The following is an 18092-nucleotide window of genomic DNA, read 5'->3' as shown; positions in this document are numbered from 1 at the left end:
CAGGTCAATTGTGTCTAAGAGAGCAGACGCGATAATAATGACGGTGACCCGTGAAATATCGTCATTTATGTAAAATCCTGAGTTTTTCCTGATGCAGTGTGTTTCAACCCCAATTTTTGGGCAGTTTCACCGCAATTTGAGCAAAGCGCCCATAGACAGCGGTTCTTTTCTGGGCTACTAAAAGTAAAAGTAAAAAGTAACTTCATCTATAGTTTTGTTTTTAAGTATAAATGTTCTATTTAATGCAGTCACCTTAATTTTGATCCTCATTGTTTTTGTGCCTGATAAATAGTGCTCTGATTATAAAGTCAATAATATTTATATCTTTATAAAGACACTATCCCCTTAAATAGCTTCAGTGTGTACCTGGATATAATACTATGTATTGATAGCAAATTACAAGTAGCTTACACAAAATTACTTAAACTATGTTAGGACTTATATTACACAAAAGGTATTTTGAAAAAAAATATGAAAATGTGCATTATCTGTTGATAAGGCTTTTGTTAGATTTTAGAACTAACACAAAGGGGAACTACTGTGCCTCTTCTGTTAATTGGAGAAGCTGGCAGAGTTATATCAGTCAATGTCAAACTTTTTTAAAATGCCAATATATCAGTCTTTCACTAGTCTCAAATGTAATGTCAGATGGCATGAAACATGCACGTGTAATTGCGCAGAAAATTAGTGAACTACACTTTATTGGAAGTCGACAGTTCTAAACTCTTAAGATGTAAAAAAAAAAATGTTTACTGGAGACTCATGTGATTTGGGATATTAAACGTGAAAAATGCACGATTTCTCTACTTTCAGTTGTGTTTTTATGAAAATAGAAATGAAAGAGAAACCCCACAAGAAATGCAACTTTTTTACTATACTTCACATGACTTTCAGACATCTCAGAAGTGAATTTCCAGCTGTAATTCCTCATTTACATGTGATTTTTCATATTTAGAATATGAACAAATTATAAAATTGCAAAAGTTCCATCTGACGTTATTTTAAAACAGTTACACAAAGCTGTTGTGCACAATGGAAGCAACACCCATAACATAAATGTCATATTCATTATCAGCCAAAGAGAAAACTATTTACACAAGACAGAGGGAAATGTTCTTTCAGTGCACCAAATCACGTGATTAATGTACATTGACAAATGCAGATAGATATTTCCTGTGTAAATGATCCACAGGTTGTGAGCAAAATATGAAGATACAGAGAAAGGGAATGGCTTTGATTTCATTTCTTGAAGTTGGACAATGAGTGAACCCCATAAATGAACTACTAGTTCAAACAGTCTAAGAATTTTCCAAATGCTTAAAAAGAATATGCAAATCTAAAATAAAAAATGTAGGTCTATTTGAGGTTTTAGAGCACCTAGTTTGAAACAATATGGTGATTAAATGATAACAGAATTTTCATTTTTGGGTAAACTGTCTCTTCAAGCGCCATCTTTGTGATGTATTAACTGGTTCTTAATCTCAGTTTCAATAAAAGTTATGTTCGTCATTGTAGATGTTAGTTAGCAGAAGTTCTGGCTTTCAAAAACTATTACAAAACAAGTGACACAGATTTAAGGGATGTTGCAGCAGTGGTGTTATTTGACCGGCATTGCAAAAGATTTACATGTGATTGGCATCTGATTAGCATGAGCAGAACTATTTTAGTAAATGTCTTGTTGTCTCATGTTTGATTGTCATCAAACAGTTCTTGACATCAGCCCTCATGCAGCATAGAGTACCCTGTAAATCAGTTTTATTAATTTATAAAATGGTGCTTTAAATGTGAAACATGTCTTGTGCTTGTTTTGATAATAGTAAACAAAGGAGAAATCAAACAATTGTTTAAAAAATAATAAAAGAAGAAGTATACAAAATTATTCAAATTTAATTTAAAAATGGCTTTAAGTCAGTCTTTTTTAAAACTACCGACAGTGTGAATACTAACAACGCTGGAAGAATTTTGATGGGCAAATGTTGGCAAAACACTGGCCTGTAAACTATATAATAACATTTTAAAATGGCATTTTACATTTTGGCAAATTCCTCTGTTTGGCATCAGTATCAGATGCATTCCGCCTAGTGTCAACCTTCATGCTAAATAGTGTCTGTTTCTATTTTATGTATACAAAATCTCTTGCCCTATGCTAGTTATCTCATGCACATAAATGCTATCATACATATACATTAAATGATTTCCTTCTAAACAAATGAAAAGCACTCTGTACCCAATCTGAATATTGAAAATGTTGGAAGCAATACAAATTAATTATACTGAACTGAAACTAACTGTGGGAAATGTACAATCATGTCTACTGTTTGACACAGTCAGTGCTTTTTCATTACAAACAAGAACAGGGTCCCATATAGAAGAAACATAAGGCGATTAATTTGGAATCAGCTTTTCCTACACAAATTCTAACTTTAGCACAAAAAGTGCTATATTTAAGCCTATCTCATTGAACAGAGTCACAAGAACTGCAGTACAGTGGACAATGTGTTGAAGGATGAAAATCAAGGATTTTATAAAACAGTAATTGCTATAAAAACACACTGATCTAATGTGAACACAAAGCCTTGTTAATTACATTTTTACGTAGTTAGACTGTAATTAAGGACAAACGGTAAACCATTTGGAATGTTGTAAATCTGAAATAATTCAGATTAGCAATGCACAAAATGTATATAAAATTAGTACGAAAGATTGAATAAGGAACTGACATCAAAATAATGAATATTGAAGGTTAGAGAGAAAGAGAAAGTTTTGGGAAAGAGTATAGGATTATACTGCATTAGAACATAAGGAAACAGTCTCAAAAAGTTTAACATGAAGTTCTGGAAAACATCAAAAGTTGTTGATCCAGCAGAGAGAAACACATTGAAGACTGAAGCATTTGAGAAATCCACCCATTCCAAATGTTTATAAGTATCGCCAAGCCACTGTGTGTGAAAAGATATTCAGGTGTTTTTGGATGCAGTCATTTGTAAGAGTTTGATTTGTATGGTTTCTTGGTTCCCTTACTCTGCTATGACTGGTCTTGAATTGAACGTATGCCTATGACTTCTCCTTACTATAATAAACACTACGATGGTGTGTTGCCACCTAATTCAGCTTCATTGACCCCTGAGATGCATTCAAATAGATCATTGTCTGTTGTCATAGTGACAGTTTCCAATATATATATTCAACAAATGACATGGCGCGTATCAAATTATTAAAAAAAAAAATGCATCCATTCAGTCTGTGAGAATTAGCCCGAAATATTTGTTAACTTTCAGAATCATTATTTGATCAATTTGAACACATCTCTAGTGTGCCTATAATTGGTCAAGGCAGCTGCTGGGGTTCATTTCCTCTGTTCTACTTTTTGGGGTGAAACACCATGAGGGGGCGCTCTTCAATCTTTTGCCAGGGACTCTTCTTGTTCTCGTCTTTGTCGTCCAGGTCATTGTCATCCTCTGGGCTGGTAACCGAGTCACGTTGCGTTTCGCTGTTGCTACTCCGTGAGCTGTTACCGCGGCTTCGACCCCTGCGTGGCATTGAAGACCCCCTTGGCTCTTCGGGACAATCATCCAAAAGAGGAGTCAGAGGATTTTCCAGTGGCGAACTGGCGCCCATGCGGCTAATGCCTCCACTCAGATCAAGAGGGTCATGGTACGCTGGTTTCATGTAGTGTTTGCCACCACTAGTACTGCTGGAGGTGCATCCATGGCTTTTGCGCCCACTTCCACGGTGTTCCTCTTTGCTCTTGCGACCGGATGATGATTTACGGTCATGTTGGGCGTCTTGGAGAGTACTGTCTACACCGCGGTCTTTACTACTTCCAGCAGGGGCGCTAAGCGTGCTCTGCGCGCTGTGGTTGCCACTGTGTGTTCCACTATGGCTAAGCTCAGCACCTACATCGATGTACGAGTGGCGTACGTGAGCGTTGGCACGGCCGTCAAGAGATATGAACCAGGCACGAGGGTGCTGCTTCACCCCCAACTCTAGAAGCTTCTTCTCCGTGAGTGCTTGTAGCTCCCCGTTCATCTGTGAGATGGTGGAATCATTAAACAAAACAGGGATGTGAACTGGTCCTGGTGTACCACCGGAGGGCCAAACGCTTTCATCTGAGCCAGCTGGAGATGACCCTTGTTGGGTATCTGTATGGCCTGGGGTCTGGCCCTGGTGGTTTTGGCTCTGAGCCCCATTGCTGGTACCCTGTGAACTCTGTCCATCTCGGTCCCTTTCTGTCTGGTTCTGCCCATCCTTACCTTGATCTGTGGCACCAAACTCAGATGACATCCTCATGTAGTGGGCTGGGATCACAAGAGTTGGTACCATAGAACGGTACATGTTCTCCTTCATCTGATCCAACGAACTGCAGAATATAATCTGACCTGGTTGTGTGTTTAGCGACGTTGGACGAGCAAGGTGATCTGGCCCCTGCAAAACCTGTGAATATTCCGGTGGCTTGTCTGTGTTTGGCGGAGAAGGCGGGTCGGATGTATAGCCACGATTGTCATTGACAATGTGCCTTCGGTGATAATCGTGATCTTTGTCGTCAGGGCTATAGTTGCGTCCATAGTCATCATGTAGAAGATTGCTGTCCAGACTGCTTGTCTCTGTTGATCGATGTACCTTCATTGGGAAGCTCTCACCTTTTGATTGCTTGGATTGGGCACCTTTGGACTGCTTGGTCTTAGAAGTATGCCTGAGTTTATGGGCAGGAACGTGCCTGGAAAACTCATCCCGAGCACTCTTGAAGGCATGGGATGGTGAGCCCTCAGATTTGTTGGCATCTAAATTGTCATTGGTGGCAGCTGATTCAACATGGCTACCACAGATGAGGTTCAAGTGGGAAGTGGAGGTGCCTTGGTCCCGCTTTGATCCATTCAAAGCAGATGGAGCTTGGACATGTTTCTGTTGACGCCGTGGCTTCAGACACCTTCGCCTGGAAGAAAGACATATAAATTCAGCAAAAGCCCTCAGCATTCAATACTTTGTGTCCATTACTGTTATCTTCTGCACATTGTTCACTACATATTATCTTAGAATTACACATAATTCAGTCAAATCAGGCCACACCTGGATTGTTAACGCATTGCATGTTTATGGAAAGTGTATATTTTAGTTGATGTAACCGGTCACCATTTCTTTTAAGTTTTAATGTTTTAAGGATGGGGTGGCCCCTCACAGCAAGAAGGTCACTGGTTTGAGTCTTGGCTCAACCTGGGCCTTTCTGTGAGAAGTTTGCATGTTCTCCACGTTCACTTGGGTTTCCTATGGGTGCTCCAGTTTCCCCATAGTCCAGTGACATGCAGGTCAAGTGAACTAGAAACTCTAAATTACCCATAAGTGAGAGTGTGAATGTGTTTGTCTTTGTATGTTAGCCCTGTGATGGCTGGCCATCTGTCCAGGGTGTTTCCCTGCCTTCGGCCCGAGACAGCTGGGATATGCTCCAGCACTACCTGCTACCCGCAACCCTGCATGGGATAAGTGGCTTTAGAGAATGGATGAATGGATCGATGTTTTAAGGACCATTTTGCCTTCACAAGTTATTTTTTAAAGTACAAATATTCCATGTAGTCTCTCAATTAAAGAAATGTTCTTGGTTCAATACAAGTTAATTTGAATTGTCAGTATTTCTGGCATAATGTTGATTACCACAAAAAAATTATTTAAATAAACGGCAAGGCACTTTCAAATGAATGGGGCCAGTGCATAATTGCGAAAATACATACAGTTTCAAAAGTATAGACAGAAGACGGAAACATTATATGTCTTAACATGATTTTATTGTGATAAAATTGCTTACTTACCATATCTGTGTAAAGTTATATCTAATACTGGATTAGAGGGTTTACTGGTGTAATGTCGTCATGATAACGAAGTTGTAATATTGGATAACTTTACAAAAATATGGTAAGCAATTTTATCACAATAAAATTTTAAGACATAATGTTTACATCTTGTGGCTATACTTTTGAAACGGTGTGTATTTTAGCAATTATGCACTAGCCCCATTCACTTCCGTTGAAAGTGCCTTGCCGTTTATCTAAATATTTTTTTGTGGTAATCAAATGCAATTTTTTCACACTTAAATCATGTTAACATGCATAATGTTTATGACTTGTGGCAGTACTGTTGAAACGGTCTGTATTGTTATGTCTATGGTCTGCCCCCATTCACTTCCATTGTAAGTACCTCACTGTTACTGCAATTTTTTTATTTATTTATTTATTTTTTGTAATAAACATGATCCCAGAAATACTGATGAGGTCATAGAAACGGCATGAACAATATTAATAAAATAGTTACCAAAATGCTGTTTTTAGAATAGATTTAGATGGAGTTTGTCACACTGCAGAACATAACAACTTCTCAAAAGTATTTCATGTCAACTACGTACCTGCAGTAGTAGAGAAGGACACAGAGTAAGACAAGTACAAGCAGCGCAAGAGATCCCAGTATGGACAGTAGGAAGAATGTGTGGTAAGCTGTGATGTCCCGTAGGCCTGGATGAGATAAACCTGAGCCTAGTGTTCAAAACAAAGGATGAACATCAATTGTGTACGTTTTTGAGTGAAGATACAGATGAGTGTTTTTTGCTTCTGCTTGTATGCTTCTCATTTGTTAGCCGCTTTGGATAAAAGTGTCTGCTATTTGAGAATAAATGTAAATATAATGTAACCTCTTTTAATGTTACCTGTTGAAGAACGGAAGGCTGCCACCCAGTAGCCAAGCTGTGAGGCAGTGAAGTCCCATGTTAGCTGTGATCCCTCTCGTCTGATAAATCCTGTCCCGTTTCGTACCCATAATCCTAGAGCAAATGGCAAATCCTTATTTTTTAAATCAGACATTGGCATTGATATGCAATTGCCGGCTGATTTCCTGCAATCACTGACTGGACTTAAACAGAACTTTTTTGCAATTACATAATCACAGATTGTTTGTTTGCATTAAAGCTGAAGTGTGTAACTTCTGCGCTATTAGCATCACCAAACAGAAATGCATAAATAATGTTTTTAAGCAGATTCCAGAAAACTTCCATTGGTTATGCAAACTGATAGTCCCACCCCAAACTCACACCACTGGTCGAGCCAATGTTGCTGTGTATTACACAGTATTACACTTTAGGTGATATCAACCTGCAAATAGCTTACTTATAGTTGTCTCTGCATTTTAAGTTGGGATATGAGAGAATTTTAACATCAAAAATATTACATACATCAGCTTTGATTTGGCATTGAGAAGAATATGGTGCTATTCTTGACTTGCACCGTTACGCACATGTATCACCTGATGGCAAATTGGAAGCATGTCTTTAATTACGGTGTCTGTGACATGAGTGCTTGTACCTGTCTTGGTGTCATATATCCAAACAGGTATGCTGGTGGCAGATCGCATGTGGGAATCAGAGGGCAGAGGCACGGAGATGTGAACGGGCTCTCTGACCTGTAACGGTCGACCCTCATGATCAAACAGCTGAGCGCTGACCGCTGCTACCACTGTGAGGTCAGTCCATCCATTCTCTCCTCCTTAAGACAGTTACACCATCTTAAACATATTTTCTATGAATTTATTTTATACATATGTGTTTCAAGAGATACCTTAACTGTCTGTTGGCACTGGTACTGTTTGATCTCAAACAAAAATGTAGTCAGTTTTAATGTCATCTTCATATAACAAAAATGAACAAAGTTGAAATCTGTTTGTTTTAATAAAAATGAAGCCCTGAAAAGCCACATGAAAGTGCCTGAAGTTGAAGAAACACCCAAATATTAGTTTATGAATTACACATTTATTATGCTTCAACATGAGCAGCATAAATAACTGTTTATACAACGTCTCTTAGTCATTTCCTGACCTGTGTTGTTAGGTTCCAGGGCGAGAGGGTAAGGGAATGAGTTAATTTCATTTTGCTCTCTGGCTGTTGTTAAAACTGCAGTCAGTTCTGTGTAGGAGGAGTTAAATTGTAGGCTCCGCCTTGGAATTTGCAGCCATGGCTGACTCCGCCCACCTGAACATAAAAACAGAGTAATGAGATTCTAGTAGCAGCAAGTATATTATTCAAGTATATTATTATACAAGTATATTATAACATATTATAAAATCAGCAAGTATATTATAGAGGTTAACCCAAATGCACCTAATAACTATTGTGATTATAAGTGGGTTGTTAGAGTAAGATCATTTTCCAATGTATGATGTTTAGGGACGGTGCTACATAGGCAGGTCGCCCCTCCACTTTGCTAATTCACTTCCGTTTGTTATAATACTTGTAAAATGTAAGCCTCTCTAATGCCCGTCACTGCAAACCCAACAAAGGCTGTCTTTACTTCACAATAAATGGCCTATCATTATTGTGAAATTAGAGCAATTAGCAGTTTTAGATGGCAAAAAATTATATTGTGGCAATATAATACTTCTGCTGTTGCTATGGTGACAGCCGCATGAAATGGAAGTGTCATGTTGACACAGCTGAAAGCATTAAGGGGTGAGAGGAAAAGAAAAATACAGTATATGAATAAAGATAGGGATATACAGTGGGGTCCAAAAGGCTCAGACCACTAGTGAAAGTGATTCTATTTTGTGTTTTCTAATTGAATACAATGCATTTCATTACAAATTGTATCATCAGCATAATAATTGAATTTTTTCTTAAGCAACATAACCTGATGATCATGTTATCCAGCATGATATGTTCCAAAGAGCATTTTGTGTGCTTCAATGGAAACAAGAAAATGGAGTTAAAGGAGCTGCAAGTGATTTTAGCCATTGAATTAGCCACGCCCCCTTTTCCCAAAATGCAGCACTCCAAAGATACCAGATTAACTTTATTGAGACCGACACGAGCAGAAACGGTTGTCAAAAACAACAGCAGCAAAATAGCGCCCTCAACTGACAACTATTTTGAGCAACATGGCATAAAATGGGCATTATGGAAAATGTTTTACCTGCTTTACTAATAGGCTACACAGTTATCCCAATTTCTTAATGATTATGCCTTACTGGTCAATATTATCATTATTACTTACTTGGAGAGCCATGAAACACCTGGATGACATCATCATAAAGGATCAGTGTGCCAGGCTTCTGTGCTAAAAGGTAAAGACTGACAGAGGCATACACTGACAGAGAAAGACAGAGAGAGAGAGAGAGAGTAAGAGAGAGAGAAAGAGAGAGAGAGAGAGCGAGAGAGAGATGTAACAAGCATTATCAAGTACATCATCATAATATTACTTCAAAAGCATTACGTCAAAAACATATTTTCATTGCTACATATTTTCTAGGGATGCACCAATGTATCAGCTACCGATATTTATTGGCCTATTATTGATCAAATTAAAACCATCAGTATCTCGGTTATTAGCATGAAAACACCGATATGAAAAACCAGTGGTTTATATATAATTATTTAGTAACGCCTTGGTAAAACTCTGTCAATTCAAATGCACAATCCAGAAATAATAATAGTCATGTCATATTTCATTTTTAATCTTTCTTGTTCTCACGTTAATGTGGAAAAAACACCATAAACGGACGTGACAGTTGTGAAAGCGGCACTTACCTAGAGGCTACATGATGAAGAAAACCATCCAAAACATTTTAAAACCAGCAGACATTGACTTTTCGGACATTGGTTTGATATTCATTAATGCTGCTTGAATGATTGAATTAAGACTGAAATCACAATATGACCTTAAGCGTTAACATTTCCGTGGAATTTCCCAACATATGCATAGAATTAATTTGTAATGTTCTATCATATACAGTGCATATATGTAAAATTAGAGTTCTGTTGTTTTGAACTGCAAAAACAGAAGTGCAAATATGTTTTAGAAATACAAAATAACCTTTTTATATATATATATATATCAATCATAATGTTATCATATTATTTTTTGTATTTTTTTATATTGCATTTATATTTCATTGTGGCTCTCTTTAAAAATACGGCCTGTCATGTGTTCAACAGATCCAATCCATGTTCATTGGAAATTATTTATTGTTAGAACAGTAAAAAAGTATAAATATGTATATTTTTAAAGCATAATTCCAAAGTAAAACATAGTAATAAAATGATCGGTATCGGCCTATAGATTTTTGTTAAAATCGGTATCAGCCAAAAATGTCCAAACCGGTGCATGCCTAATGCTTTCTCGCCAAATTTTTTGGAACAAAACTTTTCATCAAAAACTGTTGCAACAATCTGGAGAGTTGAATTAATGGCATAGTCAAAACCGTTAATATAAGGGTGTGCCTACATACTGTTGGCCATATGGCATGTGTACAAAATACTGTTTGTATCAGTGCTTACTCACAGGGTACACGGCTGGCATGCCATGGCACTGAGCTGGTCAGGTAATCTCTCTGAGATGCTGTAATGATTACCCATGTTCCCGTGCGATACAGAAAGCTGACCACCTGCACGCCATCACTGCCTGCTTTACTTTGTGCCAGCACACTCTGGTTACCGTAGACAGTGATGGCAGCGTTGGGCAGGGGTGACAGATCCCCACCATCAAACACCTGCACCCTCACCTGCACCTCTGAGAGCAGACAAGAGAGGAAACAAAAGAGTTAAAAAATGGATAGTAAGACAGCCACAGTTTCCAGTGCCTCTCGACACCTTCAAGCCCAGATCTAGGGGGTTTAGGGTGGGCTTGGCCAATCCAATCATGAGCTCAACCCATCCTGGTAGTGTGACAGTAGCTCAGCTACTATAGTGTAGCTTTTCCAAAAACAAGCTACATTTTCCAATGAGCAGTGCTGTAGCATCAAAAAAAGCTGCATTTGTCATACTGTATTGTGAAAGCAGCAATGGAGCTGAGCGAGTCATCAAACGCTCACCTAAATCTCTTTCATATGTAGCACTGGGGAAAACAAATAATTTAAGTGAATCTGTTCTTTTGGACGGTTCATGAAAATTAACTAGTTCAACAAAAATAATGTCACTTGATATATGCCCTTAAACTTGAAAACCATGGACAAAATATACAGTAGCTGCCAAACACACCCCAAAGATCTCATAGCACAAGCACAGATCACATCACTCTAGGATGGATTTGAACTCACAACTTTCTGGTTAACAGTTCAGTGTGCTATCCACTACACTACACTGTCACAAGATTCTTCCTCAACAGAGGGACATATCAAGCTTAGAGGAATCACAGTCAAACACAGATGTTAACATGATTAACTTTATATTCATGTAACTTTTCAACAAATACACAAATCAACATTTGACTGGGGAAAAGCCCAGCCTTCATTCAGTAAGCAAAATACAAAAATCTCCAGAACTACACACATATCTAATGCATGACTTGTTGAGGTGTGGATCAAACCCACAGCTCTAAATACTATAGTCAAGAACCTTATACACTGTACCAATCAGCCAACATAACTCAGCTCTGGCAAAGAGACATGCTGATTTTAGAGTCAGCACACAAGTGTGGTTTATTTTTTTTAACAATAGGTGGTACTGTCTCCAAACATTCTTGGTATCCTCAGGACATAATGTCGAAGATGCATAACAATTTTCTTTTGCATTCAACAATGCATTCAAAAGATATAGATATCAGTTTTTTTTTAAAAAAAAAACATATATATCGAAGAGAATTAAAAATAAGAATAAGAATAAAAAGAATCCCTGCAAGCAGAAATGTTCAGGGACAAGCTCTGAAATCATTCAGTAAGCAAACTAAAAAAAGCTCCAGTACAACAGAAATCTACTCAAATGACTTACTCAGATAGGGATTTGAATCCAGGCTTTTTGAACTACAGTCCACTGAATTAACATACTGAACAACTCAGCTGATATGCTCAATGTGTGGCAAAGAGACATCACAAGGTTAGAGTCAGCACAAAAGTGTGGATTATTTTTTTAACTATAGGTGGTGCTGTCTCAGGTATCCTCCGGACATGATGTAGATGATGCATTTACATTTTTTAAAATCCGTCAGTGCTTTTAAAAGATATATCACTTTTTAATAAAAGTAAATATGGCGGAGGGACAGTATGGCTGATATGGGAAAAATCCTATTGTTGAAACCATCATGACCCAAGGAGTCCAAATACAACAACCTCATCATTTTAGGACATATGGTTAAAAAGTTACAGGCAAAAATATCTATTGACCCATAGGTGGCACTGTCTCCAAACTTTGAATGCACCCTCAGATCATGGTCCTGATGAAACATACCAAGTTTCGTTTCAATAGGACAAACTGTTGCTGAGAGACAGCCTCAAATCCAGTTTTACATCAACCTTGTTAACTTTGCGCTGCCATAACTTTTAAACAAAGGTGAAAATCTGAATTCTTTACTATCATTTCTGTGTGGCTTGTTCTAGAGATTATTTTGAGCCATTGTTTGGACAAATCGGACAAAGTTTTAAGGACATGAAACTTTTAAACTGTAAACATCATCATCTAAGATGGCAGCTTCTATAATGGGTGGAGTTATAATGTATGGGGGTTCATTTGAATTTGTTCTTGGTTCATTTTGAATTTTGTTTCTAGGAGAAACGGTTCAAAAGATACATGCAAAAGAAAAAAAAATGGTGGTGGTGCTCTGTAGTTTGTCCAAGAGATCCCAAATTAGCTATGGGGACTATTCATGACCACCCCTATCAGTGTGCAACATTTGTCCTACAAACAGTTCTATGGGCTGCCATAGACTCCCATTGGGGAGGAAGAATAATAATAAATATAGCTGCAAGCAGCAATTACGGGGCCAAGCACCGAAATGGCAAGTTTTGCACAGCATTAACCACAACCTAAAGGTCACATATGACATAAAGCACAAACACACAACATTACACATCACCTCAGGATGGATCTGAACCTATGACTTTCCATTTAATAGGTCACTGCACAATCCACTGGACCACAGAGCAACAAAATTGACAGTCACCAAAGGTACATACCAAGCATAGAGCAATCACAGTCAATCATCGTAGTCACCATAATCAACTTCGTATTCATGTAACTTTACAACAAAATGAAAAACAAAATTTGATTGGAGAAAAGCCCAGCAAACATTTAAAAACACAATGCAAAGATCTCCGTAACAACAGAAATTTTAACTGCTTGATTTGTCGAGGTGGGGATTCGAACCCACAAGCCTTTTTGAAGCAAAATATTTAGTTAATTGCTGCTGGTTATCACTATATTTTGATTCAGTTATATAAAATGGGGTGTTTTCTAGTTTATTAGTGTATGATAATTATAAATGTATGTACAATTTAATGTTGTCACCCTGTTTGTTTAATCCTTACAAAAACTAATTTATGGTTTTACTATTGTAGTCACCATGACTATAATAACCATGTTTTCAGCGGGAGCCATTCTAATAAAATTATCCATAGTTTTACCACAGTAATTTCCATATCCACATAGTAACCATCTATTAAAGTCATATTGTAGTACTAGTAACCATGACTGTAGTAATCATGGTTCATTTAGTGGTTACTATGGTTTTACTACAAATGACATGGTTTAACTATGGTTACTGTAGTAAAACAATGTTAAAGGTGCACACAGTAATTTTTTCCTCATTAAATACGTTTAACTCCTAAAGACATGAATTGTAATTTTGCAATATATGTAGGAAATCATGACCACTCACATTAAAATAAAGACTCCAGTCATATCAGTAACCTTAAAAAAGCTGTTTTATCCAACATGGAGAGGATCCGCATATGGGGGCTGCCATGTTAGAATCACATGACCAGCCGAATAGTACTCCTAATCTCAGTAACCCTTCCTGTTATTTGACACTTTCACTCATTTATTAAAGTAATCATGGCTGACTGTGAATACTAATTTCTACAATGGCATCTGAAACTGAAAACAATTTATTAAATGATGCTGCATCCACGCAGCTAGGTGTCAGTGTAAGTCCAAGATGACACAAAGAAAAAGGTTACTGAGTGCACCTTTAATGCTAAGGGAATGTCACCCTAAATAAATATGTAACTATCAGGTGATATTATTGAATTAAATAATATCATCCAATTGTTATATACTGTATCTAAAATCATTTACTACTTTAAATAGCTTCAATGTAGCTACTTATACTTTTTGGTACTAGCTTGTAGTGTAACCAACTACTTTAATATTAGCATAGGAAGCTACAGTTTCAAAGTAACTTGCCCAAAATTGTGTACAGTGATGGTGTCAAATTATAATACCATTGTACTTTGATATATGTATAAGGTTTAAAATACAGCCATCCGGTCATAGTCACAAAATTGAGCCATTGTACATTTTAGGGCTAGACCCAGCCCTCTTGGCATTTTTGAATGCAATAAAGAACAAAACTGTATAAATAATTAGTCTTTGCATGAGCAGAGCACATGATAGACCAAAAGGAGCCTTTACATTCTATAAAAGCCTCTTAGACACATGAACGGTCCTTATAAGAACAAAAATAGAAGGTGGTTTTCACTCAGCAGTGTATGATGCATTATTCGTAGCTCAGTCTAGAACAATAGCATGCAATCATATAGACAGCTAAAGTAATAAATAAACGCACTTATTTCGCGTAAGGCGCCTGTAATGAGCTTTCAGTGGGCATCGGTATATCGCAGATTTGCATAATTGACAGGCACACAAAAAGCTGTTAAGAATGCACACGACACTGCGTTGAATTTGCTTTTTTGTGTGTGTGTGCAGGCAATACGCTGAGAATTTCAAACAAGGAATTAATTTTGTATTTCGAAATGTACCTATTGTGTCCAATCTATAAAGCCATGCAAAACAATTATGGTTGGGACCGATCGAAATGCATCTAAAATCTACATTTCAAAATGTGTCATGTGGGCTGACTTTTCATTTTTTCGGTTTTCTGTTTGCATCAATATCTGTCTCGTTTGTTCGATGCTTTAGAAATTAAATCGCTCACCACTCCCACATCTACACCCGCTATGCGTCCTTTATTCTTTACTTACCCAGTGCTGCGCTTTCAGGAAGGGATTTACCAGCTATCCCTTTAATATCTGACAAAAAGAGAAAGAGGAAAAAACGAGAGACGAAAAAGGATGGCATCTTCAAAGCTACATCTCTTTTTCCACCTCGTCACCCATATGTATGTGTGTCTGTGTTTTAGACATGGTCGCCAGCATCCTTCTGTATGTGATGCGGGATGCTGCGCTTGCCTGTTGGCTCTCATCACCGGCTCATCGTCAGTGGAAGAGAAAAAATAGCCCCCGTGTGGTCAAATCCGGCATTGCATGGAAAAATCAGTTTTGTGTATTTGGTTTTGTTAATCCACGACTGGTCTTGCTTTTTACAGCTGTGCTGATTACAGGGGTAAGTTGTCACAAGGGCTTTATTAGAATGATTATAAGGTTTTGAGCAAAAATTCAAGCTATACAAATGCTTGTTTGCTTTAGCTGTGGTTATCTAGGCTTATGTTGGTTTTCAAAATCCTAGTTGCTGTTAACCTTGTTGCTGTTTGATGGACTTTGTGGAATTCTAGGATATGCTGTGTAGTTGTTTGGGTAAACCAGTGAACACAACTGAGCCACACTGGGATACATGCAAGGTCAACTATGAAGTTAGATTTAAACCAAAAGGTTAAACTATAATTCAGAATACAGAACTCAGCGTATGTGTATCATTCATAAATGTCAGGTGTTCACATGTTTTTTAAACGTAATTTTAAAACAGCACAATTCAATAATTCTAGTTTCTGTAAGCCAAAACAATGATTTGATATGCTATCATGTAACCCTTTGCATTTATTTCATAAACTGTTTTACTTTAGAATTTAAATTAGAATACATTTAAATACACGTGTTGTGTAAGACTCATTTATTAATTTAATGTTTAAAAATGTAATGTCATCTAATTACAAGTACTTGATTTTTCTAATCTGATTAATTACTACATTATTACCATTACTACCCAACACTATCTATCTATCTAATAGTGGCAAGATAAAGTATGTGAACAGATTGGAATTATCTGGTTTTCTGCATTAATTGGTCATAAAATGTGATCTCATTTTCATCAAAGTCACAAGTATAGACAAACACAATGTGCTTAAGATAACAACACACAAACTATTATAATCGTTCATGACTTTATTAAACACATCCCATTAAACATTCACAGTGCTGTGGAAAAAGTAAGTGAACCCTTGGATTTAATTACTGGTTGATCCTCCTTTGGCAGCAATAACCTCAACCAAGCATTTCCAGTAGCTGCAGATTAGATCTGCACAACGTTCAGAAGGAATTTTGGACCATTCTTCCTTACAGAACTGCTTCAGCTCAGCCATATTCTTAGGATGTCTGGTGTGAACGGCTCTCTTGAGGTCATTCCACAGCATCTCTATTGGGTTAAGGTATGGGCTCTGACTGGGACACTCCAAAAGGTGGATTTTCTTTTTTGAAGCCATTGTGTTTTTGATTTACTTTGATGTTTAGGGTCACTGTCCTGCTGCATCACCCAACTTCTACTGAGCTTCAGCTGGCGCACAGCCACTCTGAAATTATCTTGTATGATATCTTGATAAACTTGGAAATTTATTTTTCCCTCAATGATGGAAAGCGGTCCAAGCCCCAAGGCAGCAAAGCAGCCCCAAATCATGATGCTCTCTCCACCGTACTTCACCATAGGGATGATGTTTTCATGTTGGTATGCAGTGCCCTTTTTACGCCATATACGTAGTGCTGCATGTTTTTCCAAAACAATCAACTTTAGTTTCATCAGTCCACAAAACATTTTCTCAGCAGATTTGTGGAGTGTCAATGTGGTCTTAGGCAACTTCAGGCAAGCAGCAATGTTTTTGTTGGAAAGCAGTGGCTTCCTCCGTGGTGTCCTGCCATGGACACATGCCCGTTTAATGTTTTCTGTATAGTAGACTCATGAACAGATAGGTTAACCTGCTCGAATGACTCCTTCGAGTCTTTAGCTGTCACTCTAGGGTTCACATTCTGCGATGTGTGCCCTTTGAGTCATCTTGGCTGGATGGCCACCTCTAGGGAGAGTAGCCACAGTACTAAATCATCTCCATTTATAGATAATTTGTCTGACTGCAGACAGATTAATATCTAAGCTCTTCAAAATAGCTTTGTAACCCTTTCTAGCTTTATGCAAAGCAGCAATTCTTGATAGTAGGTCTTCTGAGATCTCTTTTTTGCGAGGCGTGGTCCACTTCAGCAGATGCTTCTTGTGAACAGCAAACTCAAAATGTTTGAGTGTTTTTTACAAGTCAAAGTAGCTCTAAACCACACCTCCAATCTAGTTTCATTAATTTGATGCCAGATTTGCCAATGCCTTACTCTAATTTAGCTTTTGTTGACGTCATTACCCTAGGGGTTAACTTACTTTTACTTGCCACTCCTATCTATCTATCTATCTATCTATCTATCTATCTATCTATGTCTATCTATCTATCTATCTATCTATCTATCTATCTATCTATCTATCTATCTATCCTACAGTTTATTAGAAGTACAGCTGTGTGTGTTTTGAATGTTAACTGTCCTGCAGGGAATCCTTCATACCTAGAAAAGCTCTTCATGGAAAGCTTCACAACAATGCAGCTGTTATTAGTCGCAAAATCCATAGAGGGCGCCCGAGACTTAATGTCAATAATGTAATCTCATCCCAGTTTATTTCATCAATAAGAACATATGAAATTGAATTAAACCTGGGTCTATGTTCACACTAGAGTCCGCCTTAATTAGAACAACCAGACTTCAATAACTGTAAAAAGGGACGGATTCTAAGAAAAGTGTGGTGTAAAATCTGTTACATGCTCTCCTACAGGTGAGTCCTGCTCTAAAATAGGTCACTTGAACATCTTATGTAAACTAGGGGCGGGAGGGGTATTTACCGAATTTCTGCCGAAGAAAACGAATCCTTAAACAGGATTAAAAAACAAAACTCTAGAAGATCTGTTAATTTCTATATGAACTAAAGTGATCACGTATTAATAGTACACGCTATTCATCAAGCAGAATAAGTTGTTTTACACAGTGCTGTCTGACCATAATCTTTAATTGACAGCGATGACGCCCAATCAGAGCAGGTTTCCAGTTCACTCCGCTCTTCCGCAGGAGACGATCATTGGTCAGGTCGGTTTACGTCATCA

At 37.6% G+C, this 18092-nt stretch overlaps 1 protein-coding gene across 1 annotated transcript; it reads right to left on the bottom strand.

The window, feature by feature from the left end:
- Positions 1 to 854: 854 nt before the first annotated feature.
- LOC127431543 (protein FAM171A2-like) lies at positions 855 to 15139 on the bottom strand. The gene is made up of 8 exons (XM_051681999.1): positions 14938 to 15139; positions 10308 to 10535; positions 9021 to 9113; positions 7850 to 8002; positions 7341 to 7520; positions 6689 to 6802; positions 6392 to 6518; positions 855 to 4933 (listed from the first exon to the last, which is right to left on the bottom strand). Exons 1-8 carry the CDS (start codon positions 15032 to 15034, stop codon positions 3361 to 3363), a joined length of 2565 nt encoding a protein of 854 aa, XP_051537959.1. The 5' UTR covers positions 15035 to 15139; the 3' UTR covers positions 855 to 3360.
- Between the last annotated feature and the right edge of the window lie 2953 nt (positions 15140 to 18092).

This window comes from Myxocyprinus asiaticus, chromosome 41 (assembly GCF_019703515.2).
Source record: "Myxocyprinus asiaticus isolate MX2 ecotype Aquarium Trade chromosome 41, UBuf_Myxa_2, whole genome shotgun sequence".
Lineage (NCBI taxonomy): Eukaryota > Metazoa > Chordata > Actinopteri > Cypriniformes > Catostomidae > Myxocyprinus > Myxocyprinus asiaticus.
This window is presented reverse-complemented; position numbering and strand designations above follow the sequence as displayed.